This window comes from Mauremys reevesii, linkage group 25 (assembly GCF_016161935.1).
Source record: "Mauremys reevesii isolate NIE-2019 linkage group 25, ASM1616193v1, whole genome shotgun sequence".
Classification (NCBI taxonomy): Eukaryota; Metazoa; Chordata; order Testudines; family Geoemydidae; genus Mauremys; species Mauremys reevesii.
In genome coordinates this window covers 8815948-8836999 of record NC_052647.1, presented here as the reverse complement: position 1 = coordinate 8836999, position 21052 = coordinate 8815948, and the positions used below count along the sequence as shown (strand labels likewise).

Sequence of the window (21052 nt, the reverse complement as noted above, 5' to 3'; positions counted from 1 at the left end):
CCGGAACGTTGCCTTGTGTCAATGCGTTTGGCTAATGCCAGTTAAGGGCACTTCTTTCCTAATGTGCTGGAGGGCCTGGCTGGGGATGTGGCCTGGGCCGCTTTTAAATGCTCTGTAGCTAGTTGAGGCCAGCCCCAGCTTTGGAGGGGGTGGTATAGGGGGGTCCTAGACTACCTCTGTCAAGGTAAATTACCTATGCCCCTGCTCGTGATGTACAACCCTTGTGGGACTACCCAGCAGTAGAAATGCATCCTGGTTTTGCAGTGAGGGCAGAGCTAGGGAATGCTCAGCCCTGTTTTTCATTTTGGGAAACTGAGGCACAGGCTGTGACCATCCCCCAGCTGCACAGTGGCAGACCTGCAACTGGAACACAGGTGGCCTCACAGGCTGCTAGTGGGTTTAGAGCAGGGGGGGACTTGGCCACCAGGACTCCTGGGTTCCGTTAGCAGTGCTGGGCACAGGGGCAGGAGCGGGACTGGGAGTCAGGACTTCTGGGTTCTAGTCAGGGGAGGGAGGACTCAGTGGTTTGAGCATTGGCCTGCTCAACCCAGGGTTGTGAGTTCAATCCTTGAGGGGGCCACTTAGGGATCTGGGGACTGGACTACATGACCTCCTGCAGTCCCTTCCCACCCTGATCTTCTATGACTTTACTATGTGAGTATAGGCCTGTCTCAGTTTCCCCATAAGGGACGTGGTACTTTTACTTCCATGCAGAAGTTCTCAAGAGTGTGTTAAAGGCAACATTCAAACTGCTTTTTTTCTGCTAGAGTAGAGCAGGGGCCTAGTCACGCTTGTGCTGTCTCCAGCCACCCCCCCTTCTTCCACCGTGGATGTGGGGAAGAGAGGGGAGCCCCACAAATGGAACTGCAGTTTGCATTGGCTTATACAGAGCAGGGGGCTTAAATTCCCGCCCTCGCTGAGAGTGGTCCAGCTTCCCCCATAGACAAGGGCTTAGCCTGAGTTCAGAGCATCCACACAGGGCTGAGCCTGGCTGAAACTACCCTCGTTTAAATCCCCCCCTTAAGCTCTCATGGGCATAACCCTGCTGGCCAGCGTCTCCTTGGGGCATTGGACAGGCACTGACTCAAGCTGGTTCCCCTCACGTGAGCAGAGACTCGGGGGGGCAGGAAACACGAGAGCCTGGGTCAGACCATTCCCCTCGGTGGTGCATTGTCTGGTTTCGCTTCCCCACTGCCCTCCGCTGAGGAGAGCGCTGGGCTGAGGTCAGGGGGACGACAGGAGGATGCTTTAGTTAAACAGCAGCTGTCAGCAGAAGCTGAGCGTCTAGTCTAACCCCTGGCCGGCCTCTCCTAGCCTTCACCCCGTCTCCTCCAGCTGCTGCAGCCTGCTTCCTGCCCGAACTGGCTGCCAAACCCAGGGGTCTCCTGCTGTAACCATTAGGCAATTCTTCATCCCTGGGCCAGAGGTGACAGCCCCCTGCCACCCAAACTCAGGGGAGCTCCCCTAATGCACTGAGGGCAGCCCAAAACCTGCTCATTTCAGGGGAGAAGGGGGCAGGGGCCGAGAGAGACTTTTCACTTCCTGTAAGTCTCCAATAGCCAGTCTAAGGGGGCAGGGCATGCATCCCCCGAATGGGGGTGAAGGGCCCAGTAGGTGTCTACCACCCAGCCCTCTTCTGGGAAAGGCAACAGCGCTCAAGCCCCGGGCTGAGTTCTAGCCCTGCTCCTGCTGCACCGGGGGCCCCCAGCCACCTCCCCGGCATCCCTCCAGGCACCCCAGTGACAGGAGCAACCCTTTGCAGCAGTTATCCAAGCCAGCTGGAAGTCTTTGGTTTATTGCTCCAGCCACCGCTCCTCTGCTGGGAGGGGGAATCCCCCCTGCTCCTCCGTTCCCTTTAACCAGCTCACACCCTCCCACGCTGGCAAAGAGGCGGGGGAAGCTAGACCTGCAGTGGCATTTTGCATTTAAAAAACCCGTAGGCTTGCGGGTGCAATGTGTCCACCAATCTGTCCCACTCCCCCAAGCTTCTGTACACGGAGCAGCCGCCTCCAGCAGCAAGGCAGGAGGGGGCTGGTAGAATACTGCCTGGCGTAAGCCGCTGAAATCTCTGTATCCACTGTCCTCTGCGGCGGTGGGGCCTGGAAGGCTTTCGGTCTCGGGCTAGTTCCCTTGTCCCCATCCTGCTACCGGCACCGGGGGCCAAGCTCGTGGAGAAATCTCCAGGCACTGGGGCGCGGTCGCTCCTCCATCCTGTGCCGACTTGGCTCTGCAAGCCCTGGTTCGTGGTCCGTGCCACGGTGGCGGAGGAAACTCAGGGCTCCGTTTTCCCCGCTGGTTCTAGTTTCTGGGACAGCACCGTGAGGATGGCGTCGAATTTCCTGTAGCGCTCGGCCCGGTCCGCGGCCGCTCCTTTGCTGCCCCAGAATAAGCGGAGCGCGAACTCGGTTTGGAAAGCTTCAAGGAGCTCCGGCGTGGCTTGGAATCCTAGGGAGAGGAGAGACGATAGCAGGGAATGGCTGAGGCTCTCGCTCGTTCCTTCCTACGCTGTTTGTGTTATCGCAGGATGGGGTCCTAAGAACTGGCTTTACTGAAGGCAAGGCCTAGCTCCCCATACACTGGGGCTACTCAAACCATTTCCATCAAAGCTGGATTTGAGACTATTACTGTTTGGCGCTGTCTCAGCTGTGCCTTGTGGGAGTTGTAGTGCAGTGGCTGCGTATCCACCACCACCTCTGGGGCAGAGCTCCCTTGTTGGACTACATCTCCCATGATGCACCACAGCATCGCTTCATGGTGCAGTGAAGCAATGGCAGCATGGGAGTCCCAGGTCAGGAGGGGCATCATGGGAGATGTAGTCCAGCTGGGGAACCCAGCCCAGAGAAAATAGGGAGCATGACGAGGCAACTGAACTACAACTCCTATGAGGCTCTGGAAACCCTTCTGCCAGCCCCTGACCCACACAGCTCCCTGCAACCCTACCTTGGAGCTTAGCCTCTGCGGTGGCTTTGTAGGCCCCGGCGCTGGTGGCGATGGAGCGGGCGGACTCCAGCGTGCGTAGGAGGAGGTCGCAGCTCTCCTCATGGTCGCCCCAGAGCTGCTCCCCTTCCATGAGGCTGAGGAGAGGCAGGAGGTGCGGGACGGCGACCTCTCCTGGGGAGGAGATCCCTGCAGCACGGGGACAAGGCGTCAGAGCCACTGCCAAGCAAGGGCCTGACCCACTCACGTATCCAACCTGTGCCTTGTAGGCCAGGCACTACTGCCCAGACAAATCTGTCCCACCCAGATCTGCCGACAACCCAGATCCTTCGAGCAGCAAACATGCAGCCCGTGGCCGCTGGAGCTGGAAGAAGACTCCAGCAGCGGCAGTAGGTCTTTTATCTCAGGCCTCGCTCTCTACAAGTCTAGCCACTGGGGTTGATGCATCAGGCAAACAGGCCTGAAACTGCGGTGGAAGCTGCTTGGATAAAAGGGCCAGACCCCCCTCCCAGCCCTCCCCCATGATTGTAGATGCTTCCAGCCATCACATGTTACACCTGGCCGTAGTCAGTTGTAATGGGACACTGTCTGGGTTTGGATGTCTTGGGGAGGGACTAATTCCCTCCCTCCTACTTGAATGATGCTTTGCTGGGCCTAGAGTAACAAAATGACGAGGACTGGCCATGGAGGGTGAAATACAGCCCTGGTGTAAAGGGTGCATCTATAGACAGCCCAGAGGCTTAGTGTAGAGTATGCTGGGAGAAGAGGATCAGACTCTATTTGAGACAGGAATCCTCTCCCCTGCATGGACAGAAAGACGTCCGCTCCATCTTAGCTACGGATCTGGCACCCATCCCCCTAGCATCTCACTGTCGTTAATGCATTTATCCTCACAATCCCCATTGTACAGAGGGGGAAAACTGAGGCACAGAGGGACTATGTGATTTATGCATGGGGACACGGGGGCAGAGCAGGGAATTGAAGCTGGTTTTCCCAAGCCTCAGGCCAGCATGCTAACCACTGGGCCAGCCATCCTCCTGGACTGGGCCAGGGCTCTGGCACAGGGGCATAAAAGGGTATTTGCGGGAACGGGGGGGAATAGCAGCACATTTAGGGGACCTGTACCATTTGGCAACAGGGGCGGGAGTCTGGCTGTGATCCGGCCCAGGCTGGTAAGGCCATCCATCCATACCCTCCCTGCCCCAGCTTAATCCCCACCTCTTCAGGTGTCAGCCACCCCCTGCAACCCTCTCTTCCTGGGGCGAGATTCACCCCCATGATGCTCCCCCCACATCCCCTCCTCCCCAGCTCGTTCCATCCCCTCTCAGGTCCATGGCCAGGGCACCCGGCGTCTCACCTTCCCCCTGGTTGAGGCGTTTCACGAGGGGCTTGAGGTCCTTCTCGAAGGTGATGGCGCTCTCGGTGTGGCTCTGCCGCAGCTTCTGCCACGTCTGATCCAGCCGCGCAATCTGCCGGGTGGTGGTGGGGACAGGAGTGAGAGGTTGGAGGAGGAGGAGGGGGCGGGGGTGCTACGGCGGGTGCCGTGCCTTGGGACAAGCACCACTGACCAGACCCTGGCAACTTGCCAGAGGGATGGGCGTCCCGTTCCTTAGGGATAGAGCGAGGCCTTTTGGGTCCCATTATGCTGTAGCAACTCAAGACCCCCGACTGCGCCGGGCGCTGCGCAGACCAACTGACCAAGATGGGGGCCCGCAGCGGGCTGGGGGCCCGCAGCGGGCTGGGGGCTGCACGGGTCCTGGCCGAGATCGGGGGCTCCCCCCTGTGCTGGGCGCTGCACAGACCCATAGACAGTCCTTGCCCTGACCAGCTCACTGTATACACAAACAGGGCAGGCAGGGGAAACTGAGGCCCAGAGAGGCAAAGTGACCTGTCCAAGGTCACAGGTCTCCTAGTCCATTAGAACACGTTACCTCCCCACAGTCTCTTCCCCAGGGCTCCATCCAGCAGCCCACGCTCCAGGGCTCACAGCCCTGACGAGACAATTCCATGCGCCCCTCTCTATGGGCCAGCCTGAACCATCCCTCTAGGCCGGCCTCCATGGGGAACAGGAGCTAGTCACACCCCCCACAGGCCCGCCCCTCACCTGGGGCAGCTGCAGGCCCTTCATCACGGCCGACAGAGCGAACAGGTCCCCAGCCGAGCCCTTCAGCTCCACGGCCAGCTGGACGATCTTGTGCAGGGTGGCGGCTCGCTCCGCCACGGCCCCCGTGCAGCCCAGGATGTCCACAGCGATGCCCAGGGCAATGAGATGGTGCCTGGAAGGGACAGAGACACCGCAGGGGCTGAGCCCTCCTGCTCGCTAGCAGGGCATGCAGTGGGGCTGACGTTACCTGGGGCAAGCTAAGCAGCTCCGGGCTTGGCTGTGTGTTAAATGGGAGACCTGCAAGGGAACCCCCCCCACCCCTCGTGTGTAACACAGGGAGGGGCTCAGGAGGGGGAGCGCTCCCTGCTGAGGTCTGGTCTCCACTTAAAACAAAGGTCAACCTAGCTATGGTGCTCAGGGGTGTGAGAAATTCACTTCCCCGCCCTCCCCCGCCAACGACATAGATATGCCGAGCTAAGCCCCAGTGCAGACACCCCTAGGGTGACAGAGGAATTCTTCCGTTACCCTAGTTACTGCTTCGGGAAGTGATGGCTTTACTACAGCGCTGGGAAAAACCTCTTCTGCCGTGACGAGGGGCTGCAGTGTGGGTGGAGTGTAGACAAGCCCTGAGTCGGTGCAGACCCCAGCATGGTGTTCTGGGGGTCTGTGCTGCAGGGAGTGGGGGTTTCAGGAGGGGGCAGTGAGTGCAGATCGCAGTACTGCACCACAGTGCTTGGAGGTGCTTTGCCATCTTTCCCATGAGGCCCTGAGCTTGTCTACACAAACATTTAGTTCGCAGCACGCTGGGGGTGGGAACTTACCCCAGCTGGCCACGCTCTAAGATCTGGTCTCCACTACACACCTGTAACGGTGTAACCACGGCACTCAGGGGCGTGAACCACTCCCTGTCCCCTCCGAGTGACACAGCTATGCCGGCATAGACAGCGCTGTGTGGACGGGAGGGATGCTACCGCCTCTCATGGAAGTGGATTAACTATGCTGATGGGAGAAACTCTCTCCCATCAGCTTAGAGCAATTTCATTACAGCGCCAGCCACCGCGTTCTGAGCGTAGACCGGCCCGCCGGATCCCTGCTGGTGCCCACTAGAAGTTCGTTAGTGCGCGTTGATCCAGTCGTGTTTCAAAGAGCACTAGAGCAAAGCACATTCACGAGCTGGTAGTGCACGTCACCTGGGTGCACAGGGACAGAGCACACAGGCAGGCTGGGGGGTGCGGGGGGGGAGGGAGGCTCCCACCCTAGCTTCCTGCGAACTAAATGTTCATGTAGACAAGACCTTAAGTCTTACCTTGTTCTGTGGTCACTAAAGGCTTTACCCAGCCATGCCCCGGCCCTGTTTTATTCTAACTTTCCCCTGCGGCTTTAGACTCCAGCTCCTCCGCCTGCCAGTGGAAATCCTACTGTGCAGCTGTTTAGCCACCCACGTGCCCTCCCCCAGAGGCAGCCGCATTTCAACACTGCTACACCTCAACCCGCAGCCTCCGTCCCCACACCCTGCTCCCCCAGGCCGGTACCTTTCCAACAGGTCCAGACGCAGCTGGTGCCCGTGAGGCAGGGTGATCAGCTCCAGACCCGAGCTCACCCCCATCGCCCGCTCCTGCTCCCTCGTCACCCCAGTGATCCTGCCAGCCTGGTGTAAGCAACAAACACGTGCAAGGGTGAGGATCCGAGACCTTCCGGGACAAAGGGACCCTCCTGCCGGTGGAGGGGAGCCAGATCACTGGGTCCCCCGAGGGGCCTTGGGGTTTTTCTCATTACACTGAAGAGCCCCTGGATACTCCGATCCCCCCATTCCACATTCACTGGGGAGCGAGCAGTACCCCCAGCCAGGCTCAAGCAGGGCCATCCAAAGACCAGGGAGGGTGGGTCACCGTCGGTCCATAAGCCACCCCCGACCCATCTCCAGGATCACTGTGCTGCAGGGAGTGGGGATCAATAGGGGGCGCTCTCCCCACCCAATTACTTCTGACCCCAATGCCCCAGCACAGCACTAGGGGGTGCTGTGCTACAAAGGAGCAGGGTGGAGGGCTCAGGAGGGGGCGCTCGCCCCGCACAGGCAGTGCCGACCCCAACCCGCTATAACTACCCGGAGCATTGGCCTGCTAAACCTAGGGTTGTGAGTTCAATCCTTGAGGGGGCCACGTAAGGATCTGGGGCAAAAAATGAGTACTTGGTCCTGCTAGTGAAGGCAGGGAGCTGGACTCAATGACCTTTCGGGGTCCCTTCAGCCCTATGAGATCGGTATAGCTCCATATATTATCTCCTGCTTCCTGTTCTCCAGGGCTGCTTCCCATCGGAGCTATGGGGCTCCTACCCATTCCCCTTAGGGTGGGGGTGGGGACAGTTCCACAGCCTCCGAGATTCCCTACACCCCTAAACAACCCCCCCCCTCAATATTTAACCCCTTCTGCCCACAGGCTGCAGCTTAGCTAAGCTGGGAGGTCTCAGACTCTGGGAAGGGCCAGTCCAATGGAGGGGGAGAGCCTGAGGACCATGGGTGGGGCTGGGGCATGAGAGGAGAGGAGCTCTCCTATTAATTGGGCTGGAGAGGTATGAGATGGGGCCACTGGCGCAGGATAACAAGCCCCCCCGGGGGACAGCGGAGCAGCCGCCGTGCCTGGCTGAGGTACGACTGCACAGACCCCAGTGGCCAGTTTTTACCCCGAGGGTCCCATTGCATCCCCAGGGGGTCCTGGGGTCCAGGGCCGTTAGAGGCAGGGGGTAACGCCACCCGCCCATCCATGCTGATTGGGTTTAGTGTCTGGGTGCCAGGAGCCTGTGATATCCAGGTCAATGATCCTGTCTGGCCATAAATTCTATGGCTCTGTGGGATCTTCCGCTAAAAGGATCTCAAAGCACTTTACAAAGATGCAGTGGTGCCTCACAAGCAGCTCACCTCCCCACACCCCACTGCCCTGGAGGGCACTATCATTCCCCCCACCATACAGGCTGGGGAAACTGAGGCACGGGGAAAGGAAGTGACTGGCCCATAGTTGCACAGCGAGTTAGCAGCAGAGCTGGGACTGGAACCCAGGAGTCCTGACACCCTACCCCCCACCAACTATTAGACTCCAGTCCCCTCCCAGAGCTGGGGATAGAACCCAGGAGCCCTGGCTCCCAGCTCCCCCTTACCAGACAGTCTATGTAGAGGATATGCAGCGCCATGGTCCGGCAGTCATGTCGGTCGAAAAGGTCCTTGAGCCGTTTGAGGGCGCCAGGCTCCAGAGGCTTGTTGTCGGGGGGCAGGAGGAGCGAGTGGAAGCTGTGGGGCTGGAAGGAGGAGGCTGTCTCCAGTAGGGGGCGCACAAAGCCCTCCATCTCCTCCTCATAGCGGCGCGGCCGGGGGAGCGGCGCCACCTCGTCCCCGTCCTCGAGGAAGCCAAAGGCCGTGTCCGTGGCCCGGGCCCGGCCACGCCACTTCTCCTCGGTGTGCAGCCGAGCCACGTGGCTCCGCAGGCCGGCCGGGGCTTTGGGCACCAGCTCACAGTAGGTGCTGAGCTGCTCCTGGGAGGCGTCGCCCACCAGCATGGAGGGGGCCCGCAGGGGCTTGGGGGGAGCCTTGGAGTGCAGCTGCCCCTCCGAGCCGCTCAGGGCTGCACCCCCCTCGGGGTCCAGGCACCGGGGGGCGGTGGGCCGCAGCACGGGGTCGCTGCCAGTGCGGAAGACGGGCGAGGGGGGCGGGAGCTCGCTCCGTTCCTGGGTGCCGGCTGGAGCTTCCGGGCTGCCTGCAGAGGGAGATGGGACCATGTCAGAGGGGGGAGCGGAGCAGCCGGACACATGGAGCCTGGTTCTGATTTCAGCCAGGACTGGTGTGAATCCGGAGTCGCTCCCCTAGGGACAGGGGAGTTACACCAGCGTGAAAGCAGTGGGGTGGCAATCGGAGCTGTGGTGTTATGCAGCAGGGCCAGATCCCCCAGCTATAGCTCCACTGGAGTCAATGGAGAGATGCAAATTTACACCAACTTGAGGATCTGGTTTGTAAGGAGTCCATTATTTGGTGTATTATGGTAATGCCTGAGAACCCCTGTCATGGTCCAGAACCCTGTTGCGCTAGGCACTGTACATTATCTATTAGATGTATTATGGTAGCACCTAGGTGCCCTGCTCATGGACCAGGAGTGTGCTAGGCAGTACATTATACATAAGAACGGCCGTACTGGGTCAGACCAAAGGTTCATCTAGCCCAGTATCCTGTCTACCGATAGTGGCCAATGCCAGGTGCCCCAGAGGAAACGAACAGCACAGGTAATCATCCAGTGATCCACGTCCTGTTGCCCATTCCCAACTTCTGGCAAACAGAGGCTAGGGACACCATTCCTGCCCATCCTGGCTAATAGCCATAGATGGATCTAGCCTCCATTAACTTATCTAGCCCTTTTTTGAACCCTGTTGTGGCCTTCACAACATCCTCTGGCAAGGAGTTCCACAGGTTGATTGTGCACTGTGTGAAAAAATATTTCCTTTTGTTTGTTTTAAACCTGCTGCCTATTAAGGTGTCTATTAGATGTATTACAGTAGCACCTAGAAGCCCCGCTTGATGCACGTGCTAGGCACTGTACATTATCTATTAGGTATATTATGGTACCACCTGGGAGCATTGCACTAGGGAGCTGCACAAATCCTGTTACACCAGCGTCAATCCAGAGGAACTACATTGAAGGTGGCAGTCAAACCAACCCCTGCCCTGTACCGCACCCCCGCCCGTGGCAGAAGGGGTTAATACCCCCCCAGCAGAGGCAGCCTTTGCCCTCCAGCCCCGGCTCCCACGCACCTGTCCGTAGGTTACTGTCTGACTGCGCCGTGTAGAGGGAGGGTCTCTGGCCCAGCTGATCCAGCCCGGTGGGGTGGCTCCCACTCCTGTCTTTCACTCTGCAGGGAGAAGCGGCGACACCGTGAGCCCCAGGCCGCTGCAGACCCCCAAGCTGCAAAGGGCCCACGCCCAGAATGAAGGGGATGCCGGAGTAACGGGCCCGGCTGGCAGATCTGGGATCCTGCCCTCTGTGCCGGGGCTGGGCTGCTCCACGGAATGTGATCATTCGTGGGGAAGCCAGTTTGGAGCCTGAGTCGCTGGTGTGAATCAGGCACAGCACCAGGGACCAGCCTTTCAGACCCAACCCACAGCGCGGGGGCAGTTTGGCAGACACGGGGTTAATAACCAGGGCAGCCCCTAGCCCCCTGGCTTCGGAACCCGCTTAGCAAGGAATTGAGCATCACAACCCATCCCCGGATGAGAGGATCAGAAGACCCACTTCACTGATAGGGAAACTGAGGCACAGAAAGGGGAATGGGCTTCCCCCGAGGTCACATTGAGACTCTATGGTACAGCGGGAATAGAACCCCAGGAGTCTTGACTCTGAGTCCTCCCTGCTCAAACCTACCAGACCCCCAACTCCCCTCCCAGGGGCTGGGAACCAAACCCAGGCGTCCAGACTCCCAGCCTGTCCCCTGCTCTAACCACTAGACCCCACTTCCCTCCTGGAATTGGGCAGAGAACCCAGGAGTCTGGACTCCCAGCCCGTTCTCCGCTCTAACCACTAGACCCCACTTCCCTCCTGGAATTGGGCAGAGAACCCAGGAGTCCGGACTCCCAGCCCATTCCCCACTCTAACCACTAGACCCCACTTCCCTCCCAGAATTGGGCAGAGATCCCAGCACCCCAGCCCCAGCTCTAACCAGGGCCATTTCCCATCCCGGCGCTCACCGGAGCAGGTTCCCGTCTGTCACCTTCTCTCCAGCGGTGAGTCTGCGGAGGCTGAGTCTGCGGGGAGCCGTGTCCCCCTTGGTCGGCTCCTGCCCGTCCAGACAGAGCCGGCTGGTGGCCCCGTAGCGCTCCTGCAGCCAGCGCAGCGGCACGTCCCGGTTGACGGGCCGGGAGATCACAGCGCCCGAGGTCTCTGAGACGGGCGTGCGGTTGCCCACGTAGAAGCGCACCAGGGCCGGCACGTTGTCAAACTGGTCCTGCTCGAACTGGAAGAGGGTGCGGGAGTAGCCCAGGCGAGGGCGCAGCACCACCCGGATGATCTTGAAGTGCAGGGTCTCGCCCTGCCAGCGGCACGACAGCACGTAGTCCCCCTGGCTGGAGCCTGAGTCCCGGATCAGGAAATCCCCGTCCTCCCCCAGCAGGGACTCGGCCTCCTGGGGAGACAAGGGCTGTTCATGGGTGGCTATGGCAGGCAGCGGGACTAGTGGTTAGAGCAGGGGGGCGCTGGGAGTTCTACCCATGGCTCTGGGAGGGGAGTGGGGTCTAGTGGTTAGAGCAGGGAGGGGGCTGGGAGTCAGGACTCCTGGGTTCCATTCCCACCTCTGGGAGGGGGAGTCAGGACTCCTGGGTTCCATCCCTAGCTCTGTCACTGACTTGTGTGACCTTGGCCAAGTCACTTCCCTTCCCTGCACCTCTGGCTTCCCCTCCGTAAAACAGGGATACCGAGCCTCCCAGGCAGCGGGACTGAGCTCCATGGGGCAGGGTCTCTCTCTGGATCTATGCCGCATCCAGGGCAATGAGGTGTGACCTCAGCTGGGGCCTCTGGGCACTACCATAATACACCTAATAGATCGGAATCATGGGTACCTTCCGGGGCAGGCAGCCGTGGTACCACGCGTGGCTCCGCAGCTCGTCCGTGCTGAGCTTCAGCTCCTCCTCCAGCTCCTTCCTGAGCGTCTCCTTGGCCAAGTCCATGGTCACCTCGGCTTAGGCCTCCTGGGTAGCGAAAGGTCAAAAGTCAGCAGCAACATCTTCCTCCCAGCAACTGGTTTCGTGCCCCCACCCTCCCGGACTCTGACCACCCAGCCTACCCCCCCCCAGACCCAGGCAGCCTGACCTGTCCCAGCCTCTGACCTCAGGACAGGGCAGTTTCCTACCAGGGTCAGAGAGCAGAGAAGGATCCTCCTCCCCTCCCCCTGCCCTCAGGACTTTGCCCCCGACTCCTGCTGGTCATCCATTAACCCCTTCTCTGCCTGATCCTTTAGCACAACAGGCGCTACTCATTCCACAGGGCTGAATCAGCATGGCCCGGTGCCAATGGGAACCCCAAGGCGCAGGCCTGCTGGGTCGCCGCCGGTGCCAGCGCCACTTTCACATCCCCAGTGCGCATTACAACAGCACCCAGAGCCTTCAACCGAGATCGGGAGCCACTGTGCCAGGCGCTGCACAGACACACAGCGAGAGACAGGCCCTGTCCCAGCTGAGATCAGGGCCTATTGTGCCGGGTGCTGCATGGACACACAGTGAGAGACAGGCCCTGCCCCAGCTGAGATCAGGGCCTGTTGTGCCGGGTGCTGCATGGACACACAGCGAGAGACAGGCCCTGTCCCAGCTGAGATCCGGGCCCGTTGTGCCGGGCGCTGCACAGACACACAGCGAGAGAAAGGCCCTGTCCCAGCTGAGATCCGGGCCCCATTGTTCTGGACACTGCACACAGTGAGACATGGTCCCTGCCCCAGCTGCAATCAGGGCTCCCTGGGCCGGGTGCTGCACAGACACACAGCGAGAGACAGCCGCTGCCCCAGCTGAGATCAGGCCCCGTTGTGCTGGGCGCTGCACAGTCACACACAGAGAGACAGGCTCTGCCCCAGCTGAGATCCGGGCCCCATTGTGCCAGGCGCTGCAGACAATGAGAAATAGACAAAATGGTAAAATACAGGCTAAAAATCCTTCCTCTCACTTTCTCTCCTTAGACTGTGAGCTCTTCAGGGCAGAGACAGTCTCCCTCTGCCTGAGCAGCACCTGGCATGGCAGGGGCACCCCCAATCTCAACTGGGGCCTGTGCAGCCCCCAGCCCGATGGCCGGGCGGGGGGGGCAGGAGGAGTCGATCCCAGTTGGGGCCTCGAGACCAGGAGTTCTCAATCTTTTTCTTTCTGCAGCCTCCCCAACATGCTACAGAAACGCCACGGCCCCGCTGTGCCACAACTGATGTTCTGCATCTAAAAGCGAGGCCGGCGTTACGGGGTAGCAAGCAGGTGGCAGGGCTCGGGGCCCTGGGCTGCAGGGCTCTGGCTTTCTGCCCTGGGCCCTAGTGAGTCTAATGCCAGATGTGCTTGGCAGACCCCCTGAAGCCTGCATGCGGCCCCCCCAAGGGTCCCCAGATCCCAGGGTGAGAACAAGTGCTCCAAACTCAACTGTAAAGTTAGTGCCAGTGGCTTTGTGGGTGACGCTGTGCAAAGAGGCTGAGGAAGAGGGGAAGGCGGTAAGAAGCGGGAGTGGAAAGAGCAAAGTGCCAAAAGCAGCCGTGGCATGTAACCCTCTCGGATCCCTTTACCCTGCGAGGAGCCTGCCTGTTCACCCGGCTCCGGAGGAGTCTAGTCCTCGGGATCAGATCCTCCTGTCCCAACGGCGGCTCCTCCGGACTGTCTGCTCAGGGCGGGCTCCTTCCGGTTCACGCAGCTCCTTGCCTAGGCAGGTTATCAGACGCCGAGCACACCTTGGGATGCCTGGGCGCTGAGTCAGCGGCACTGGGAGCCCGCCAGCAGCCTGTGACCCCGGCAGGCCGGAAGAGTTCCAGCCCAGCGAGCAGGCCCCGCGGTGCAGCTCCAACCGGCTGGCATGCAAGAGCCCTCAGCACAGGGGACAGGGCCGCTCGATACGAGTCTGCACTCCTGCTTATGGGGGAGAGGGCACTGCAGGAGCTGGGGGGTTGCCCTGCAGCCAGCGTGCGCCCCACAAGGTCGCTGCACCCTGGTTGCGTATGTGCCTCAGTTTCCACTCCTCTTGCACCCTGGTGGCACTCAGCGACCACGCAGCTGGGAACAGAATGCAGGAGTCCTGCTCCCCAGGAATTCAGGAGTGCCTCGCCTGGCACTCCCCTTCCAGAGCTAAGACTCCTGGGTTCTAATCCAGTCTCCCCACCACACCAACCTCTAGACCCCACTCCCCTCCCAGAGCCTTGTTGATTCACCTTACTGAACAGAAAGCGTTCACCTTCAGCCTTGGATCCAGGATCCCCACGTCCCTCTAGTCCTTTCCTAGGGCTTCGGTCACCCTCAGATCAGGACCCCCTGCTAGCCTTGCTCCTGGGCTCCTGCCCCAGCCCCCCTGTGCAGATCCCCCCTTCTCCTCCACCCACCCCGGACTGCCCCAGCCTCTTCTCAACCGACACGGACTGCGAGCTTCTACTTACGGAGACCCCCAATAAGTCACATGATTCTTCACAGCTGTGGTCCCTAAAGTCAGAGGCTGCGTCTTGGGGCTCCCAGTCACATGATCTCTACAGCATCTCCCCACAGCCAGAGCTCCTGCCCCGCTCCCCACAGCGCCCCCTGCTGGGAGAGGCCAGGGCTGGGGTAGCTGGGAGCTCCCCCCACAGCCAGAGCTCCTGCCCTGCTCCCTACAGCGCCCCCTGCTGGGAGAGGCCAGGGCTGGGGTTGCTGGGAGCTCCCCCCACAGCCAGAGCTCCTGCCCCGCTCCCCACAGCGCCCCCTGCTGGAAGAGGCCAGGGCTGGAGTAGCCAGGAGCTTCCTCCACACCCAGCACTCCTGCCCCGCTCCCTACAGCGCCCCCTGCTGGGAGAGGCCAGGGCTGGGGTAGCTAGGAGCTCCTCCCACAGCCAGTGCTCCTGCCCCGCTCCCTACAGCGCCCCCTGCTGGGAGAGGCCAGGGCTGGGGTAGCTGGGAGCTCCCCGCACAGCTAGCGCTCCTGCCCCGCTCCCCACAGCGCCCCCTGCTGGGAGAGGCCAGGGCTGGGGTAGCTGGGAGCTCCCCACACAGCTAGCGCTCCTGCCCCGCTCCCCACAGCGCCCCCTGCTGGGAGAGGTCAGGGCTGGGCTAACCTACATTTCCTACAGTGGTACTTCTACAACAGAGACGGCAGAGGGATCCCAAATTCCGTGGGTCACAAACTGAGACTCTGAGCTCCCTGTGCTGCTGCCACGTGGCTCACCCAGCCCCCTTGGCCCCACACACCGTCCTTCCCTGTGGCCTGGGTGTGTCTCCGTATCCCGGCACCGCCCTGCCCAACCAGCCGCTTTGCCGCGACGGGAACCCTAAAGCAGTGGTTCCCAACTGGGGGGGCCATGAGCAGGTTTCGGGGGGGCTGACAAAACGAACCAGAGAGTGACCAATGTTAGACTTGCTGGGGCCCAGGGCAGAAAGCCGAAGCCTGACCCCCACCACCTGGGGCTGAAGCCGAAGCCTGAGCAACTTAGCTTCATGGAGGCCCCCTGTGTTGTGGGGCCAGGAGCGGCGCCAGGGTTTCTGGCGCCCTAGGCAGAATTTGGGGGGTGGCATTTTATGCGCTCCCCACGGGGCGCGCGGGAGCTTCCGGTTCCACTTCCATCGCGCCGCTGAAGAAGGACCCTCCGCCGAAATGCCGCAGGCGACAGCGGCAGTCACTGAGCTGCTCAATTGCCTGCCGCTGTTTTCCGCGGCACGTCGGCAGAAGGTCCTTCTTCGGCGGCGCGACGGGAGCGGAACCGGAAGCTCCCGTGCGCCCCGTGGGGAGCGCACAAAATGCCGCCCCCTGAATCCGGGCGCCCTAGGCAACCGCCTAGGGTCACCTAATGGAAGCGCCGGCCCTGTGTGGGGCCCTGGGCAATTACCCTGCTTGCTACCCGCTAACGCTGGCCCTGGCTTTTAATCTACTGGATATGCAGAAAAACAGAGGTTGTGACACAGGTGGGCCATGGAATTTGAATAGCATGGAGGGGGGGAGGAGGCTCAGAAAGAAAAAGGTTGAGAAGCCCTGCGTAGGCTCAGAGCATCGATGTACCCACGGGTGCCACGCCCAAGCTGGACGGACCCTCTGCCCCCATTAGATGACATGATCCAGCCGTCACTTCCCAGGTCCCTGCCAATCTGGGCCGGGGGGAGATTCCTGCCCGACCCCAGATCTGCCGATCAATTTGACCCTGAACAGGTGACCCTGAACAGCCGGACAGCCAGAAAGAGGGTTCTCTGGACCTCCTCAGAGCACTGGGCCCCATGGTGTCCCATCTCCAGCTATGGGGTGCTGCAGCATGGGCCACCCGCCCAGCTCTGGCATCAGCCAAACTCTGCCTCCAGCCCTGAGCCCACTCAGCGGGGCATTTTGCAGCCGATGTCCACAGGTCTAGGATCAGGCCCTGAGCGTGGGCAGCGGTCCGTTCTCATGACTCCCAGCCCCATGCGTTAGCTACCCGACCGTCCACACCGCTCACACGTGGGACTGGGAGGGAGCATTTGCCCATGGTGGCATCATCCTGCAGACGCCAGGGTGCTCTGCCCCCCTGAATCTTGGCACTGGGTTCCCACAGGAGGGACACAAGCCCATACGGACCGGGGCTCAGACCCACCCGTTCATTCAACACAGGTGCTGCTGAGCTGCCAAGGGTGGGCACCAGCTGCTCCAGACCTGTGCTGGAATCAGGGAGGCAAAGACCCCCAAGAGGAATGATGTTCCAGTGATTTTGGCCCTAGCCTAGGACTTAGGAGACCCAGGTTCTAATCCCTGCTCTGCCACAGACTCCCAGGGTGACCTTCAGCAAGTCACGTAGTCTCTCCGAGCCTCAGTTTCCCCAGTGCCCTGCATCAGATGGGGAGGCTGGGAGGATAACTATGTTAAAGACCGCGAAGGGCTTTGAGATCTGCTTGTGAAAAGCACCGTGTAAGAGCGCTGATTATATCCCCTGCTCAGCCAGCCAGCCAGCCCTCTGCTTCCTTTGATCCTTGCGGCAGAGCTGCCAAGGCAAAATTCCTGCCAAGGTCAGGGACAGAAAGGGCTGAGCCCTCTACACCAGAGCCAGCCAGCGCAACTTCCCAGCTCTGTAGATCCCAAGCCCAGATCCTGCGGCTAATTCCCCTCACTGTTAAAAACGTGATTATTTGCAGCGTGAATTTGTCTGGCCTCGGCTTGCAGCCACTGCATCTCTTCCTGCTAAATGTAACAGCTGCCTAGGATAGGTGCTTCTAGTCACCTCTTAACCTTCTCTTGGATAAGTTAAACACATCAGGCTGCTTAATTCTCTCAGCGTCAGGCTGGTTTGAATCACTCACATTAAGGGACACAAGAATCTATGACTTACAGGCAACTGCGGGGTATCACGTGAGGGGATGCCCAGTCTGACGGGGCATCCAACCCTCCAGGATCGTTGGATAGGTCTCCACCCTCCAGAGCTCACGCCAAGCCCCCCGCAGAGATGCTTCCTCCTAAAAGGAGATGAGATTCAGATCAGAAGCCCCCTGGGAAGAAACTGATTGGCAGGACAAGTGAGATGAAAGGCCGGGCGGCTCCCAAGCTCTTCGCTCCCCAACCCTTCATCAGCAAAGAATGAAAGAGACAGATAAAAAGTCCCAGGGAGACATGGTACATGCTGGACCCCGATTGTTATCAGTGGGGCAGACCGAAAAAGCAGCTAAGCCAGGTGAGTGCACCAGCCATGCTCCATGGAGAATGGGGAGACGTGGGGCCAGTGTCTGACCTCGGCTAGGGCGGTGCAAATCCAGAGTCACTCCAGTGACATCCATGGATTGACGCCATTGTCTGGATCAAATGCAACAGGGACTGGGGAGCAGGGTGGGGGATACTAGGCTGGCTGTGACAGATCAGACCAATGGGCCCATCAAGGGTGAGGCAATACGGAGCTGGATGGGTCCACTGAGCTGATCCAGGGTAGGGTGGGCAGGATACCATGTTAGGTGGGCCCATTGGCCTGACCTGGCACCATGGTGTGGGCAGAGAAGGAGGAGGTGGGATACCGGGCTAGGTGGGCCCATTGGCCTGACCTGACACCATGGTGTGGGCAGGGAGGGAGGAGGCGGGATACTGGGCTAGATGAGCCCATTAGCCTGACCTGGCACCATGGTGTGGGCGGGGAGGGAGGAGGCGGGATACCAGGCTAGGTGGGCCCATTGGCCTGACCTGGCACCATGGTGTGGGCGGGGAGGGAGGAGGCGGGATACCAGGCTAGGTGGGCCCATTGGCCTGACCTGGCACCATGGTGTGGGCGGGGAGGGAGGAGGCGGGATACCAGGCTAGGTGGGCCCATTGGCCTGACCTGGCACCATGGTGTGGGCAGGGAGGGAGGAGGCGGGATACCGGGTTAGGTGGGCCCATTGGCCTGACCTGGCACCATGGTGTGGGCGGGGAGGGAGGAGGTGGGATACCGGGCTTGATGGGCCCATTGGTCTGATCCTGCAGGACAGTCCCTATGTCCCAGCCCCTGAACTCCATGTCACTAGATGAGCGGCAATGCAGGGGCCTCGTGATGCTGTAATTTTCCTGGCTCTCACCACCCTTCTAATCCCCCGGCGCAGCCCCATTGGACGGGAGCTGCATGCCCGGCTCAGGACATGGCCTTGGCCCTGTGGCTCCATCCCTGGGAATCACAGAATCATAGACTATCAGGGTTGGAAGGGACCTCAGGAGGTCATCCAGTCCAACCCCCTGCTCAACGCAGGACCAATCCCCAACTAAACCAGACACAAAGGGCTGGGCGGCCGCACAATGGGGAGGAAATCCTCCGCCCTGGTGTGCTTCCCCCCAGCCATCACAGGCCCGGTTTCTTGGAACAACACCAGCCCTGAGGCAGGCGCAGGGATTGGATCCTCCTCCCACACTCTCCAGGGGTCTCAGCCGGTGTAAATCAGCCACGACTCCAAAGGAGCAGAGCCAGGGATCTGGCCCCATTAACTCCAGCAGAGCAACACCCGTTTACATGGGGGCAAACGGAAAACTGGCAAAGGGAATGGACACCAATGACTGGACAACGGAGCCAGTGCGACCGCCGGGGAAGGAAGCGGATCACTCGAAATAAGCAACGTAACACGTGTGTTCATTCCGATCAGCCACAGCCCACCGCCTCCGGCGCAGCCTGTGCCAGGGCTCTGTGGGCACCGCGTGCCCCTGACCACAGCATAGGCATGACACATGCTGGCCACGTGCTGATTTCAGATACTCCAGGGTAAATCCAGGGTCCCCCTCCGACTGCCACGGGGTCGGGGCTGAACCAGGCCCTATACCCCCTGCAGATAGATCATCACACAGCCAAAGCCAAGGGCTAGATTAGGGGGGTTGTGCTTTTAACCCAGCTGTAGGGTGTGGGTGTGTGTAGGGGGGTTACCAGCAAACCAAGGGTGCTGGGGCGGGGGCAGGGGATGCAGGGGATTTAGGGAGAGCTCCAGTCCCTCTCTGGGGAAACAATCTGAAAAATGGCGGTGGGGAGCAGAGATAAGATTCCCCCTAGGCTGGGGGGGGGAGGGGACGACGTCTTTGCTAACATGCTCCCCCAAAACAAATAACTGGGGACCCCATCAGGGCAGGAGCCAGTGGGAACATCTCCCATCTCACTGCCAGGGCAGGGGTCCCCAGAATAGACCCCCCCCCACATCCTGGCCACCTCCTATAGGCCAGGGCTCCCCCCCCCCCTCAGATCTCACCTCCCGGGCAGTCTCCCACCCCGATCTGGCTCATTTCCTTTCCTATAGGGTAGGGTCCCTACCCAGATCTCACCTCCAGAACACCCCATTCATCTGAATCTCCTATGGGCAGGGTCCCCCCACCCATCTCACCTCCCGGGCAGTCCCCCACCCCGATCTCACCTCCAAGATAACCCCCCCCCCCGGATTCTAGCCGGTCCCCATGATAGAAGCAACCCCCTGGAGATCCCCCCACCGCAGGGCTCCCCCCACCGCCAGGGCAGGCGCAGGGGCGGGCGTCTCCCCCCGTACCTGAGCGGCAGGGGCGCAGCGCTGCGCTTGGGGGTCCCGTGCGCGGCTCCGGCTCCCTCCAGCCCCGGCAGGTCACCGCCAGCCCCGGGCTCTCCGCTCTCCCCATTCCGCACATTCCAGCGCCCGGCAGCGGCTCCGCCCAGGGCCCGGACCCACCCCCGGGAGCAGAGCCCGGCACCAGGCGGGGCTGCGCGCAACGGTGAGGGGCTGGGGAGACGATGTGAGGTGGTGAACGCTTGTGAGTCTGTGAGGCGGAGTGTATCCCTGTGGCTGTGAGTTGGGTTGTGGTTTCTGGGAGTGAGTTTGAGTGTATCACTGTGAGTTTGTGTTGCTGAGTTTGGTGTGTTTGTGGGTGTGAGTTTGAATGTATTTGTGTGGCTGTGAGCTGGGTTGTGTGTTCTGGAAGTGAGTTTGAGTGTATCACTGTGAGTTTGTGTTGCTGAGTTTGGTGCATTCTGGGTGTGTTTGTGTGGGTGTGAGTTTGAATGTATCTGTGTGACTAAGTTGGGCTGTGTATTCTGGGTGTGATAGTGGATGTAAGTTTGAGTGTGAAGGTTTGAGTGTGAGAAGCTGAGTCTGGTTGTGTGTTTTGGGTGTGAGTTGAAGTGTATATGACAGTTTATGCGTTGCTGAGTCGGATTGTGTATTCTGGGTGTGTTAGTGAGTGTGAGTTTGAATGTATCTGTGTGACTGAGTTGGGTTGTGCACTCTGGGTGTGATAGTGGGTGTGAGTTTGAGTGTATCTCTGACTGAGATGGTGAGTCTGGCTGTGTGTTTTGGGTGTGAGTTTGAAGTGTATGAGTGTGAGCTAGTATGTTTGTGAGTCTGATTTCTGGATGTAAATTGGTGTAATGGCATGTTAGTGTCCTCGGGTAGGCTTGTGGGTGTCACCTGGGTTGTCTTTGTGAGTCTGTGTTTCAAGTGTGCCTGGATGCTAATGTGTTGTGTAGCCTTGAAGAGATACTGAGAAGTGTGTTTGGGAGCCTGTGTGATTATGAGGTATTGTGAGTCTGACTGTGGAGGGGCAGCTGGTGTGTGTTGTGCGTAAGTGTGTGGGGGGTGAGGGTGTAAGCACAGCCGTTGCGAGGGTTGCTGTTTGTGCAGCAGATGTGACCACTCCTCTAGGATTGTTGGTGTGAATGTGACTGTGGGTTGGTGTCGGCTTGAGTGTGAATGTGCGTGCTGGTGTATGAAACACCTCCTGTCACCAGGGCCTTGTGCACCGCCCCCCTCGGCTCCATCCCAAGCTCCCTGTTGCTGTGCTGCTTCCCACCCTCTGGTTCAACGGGCTCCTTGTATCAACCCCGCTCATCTATTGCGTGAAGCAGAATGGCGCCCCCTGCCACCATGCTGCAGCA

General features: G+C 60.1%; 1 protein-coding gene across 2 annotated transcripts; it reads right to left on the bottom strand.

Moving 5' to 3' along the window:
- Positions 1–670: 670 nt before the first annotated feature.
- Positions 671–19856, bottom strand: LOC120391386 (breast cancer anti-estrogen resistance protein 3 homolog). Of its 2 annotated transcripts, none has more exons than XM_039515029.1 (10): positions 19695–19856; positions 11628–11756; positions 10761–11194; positions 9831–9928; positions 8192–8784; positions 6574–6689; positions 5042–5213; positions 4295–4406; positions 2941–3126; positions 671–2445 (listed from the first exon to the last, which is right to left on the bottom strand). In XM_039515029.1, the coding sequence occupies exons 2-10, from the start codon at positions 11733–11735 to the stop codon at positions 2273–2275; spliced, it is 1992 nt and encodes a 663-aa protein (XP_039370963.1). In that variant the 5' UTR covers positions 11736–11756; positions 19695–19856; the 3' UTR covers positions 671–2272. The 2 variants fall into 2 exon arrangements, with proteins under 2 accessions (XP_039370963.1, XP_039370962.1); XM_039515028.1 differs by lacking the exon at positions 19695–19856 and adding an exon at positions 17051–17118.
- Between the last annotated feature and the right edge of the window lie 1196 nt (positions 19857–21052).

What these genes read in the sequence shown, in the direction of transcription:
- LOC120391386 (XM_039515029.1), bottom strand. Translation starts at nt 11,735, where the DNA reads ATGGACTTGGCCAAGGAGACGCTCAGGAAGGAGCTGGAGGAGGAGCTG. An exon ending in CGTCTGGACCTGTTGGAAAG is followed by an intron (nt 5,214 to 6,573) that starts GTACCGGCCTGG and finishes TGTCCCTTCCAG; the next exon opens with GCACCATCTCATTGCCCTGG. An exon ending in ACGCCTCAACCAGGGGGAAG is followed by an intron (nt 3,127 to 4,294) that starts GTGAGACGCCGG and finishes CCCGTGCTGCAG; the next exon opens with GGATCTCCTCCCCAGGAGAG.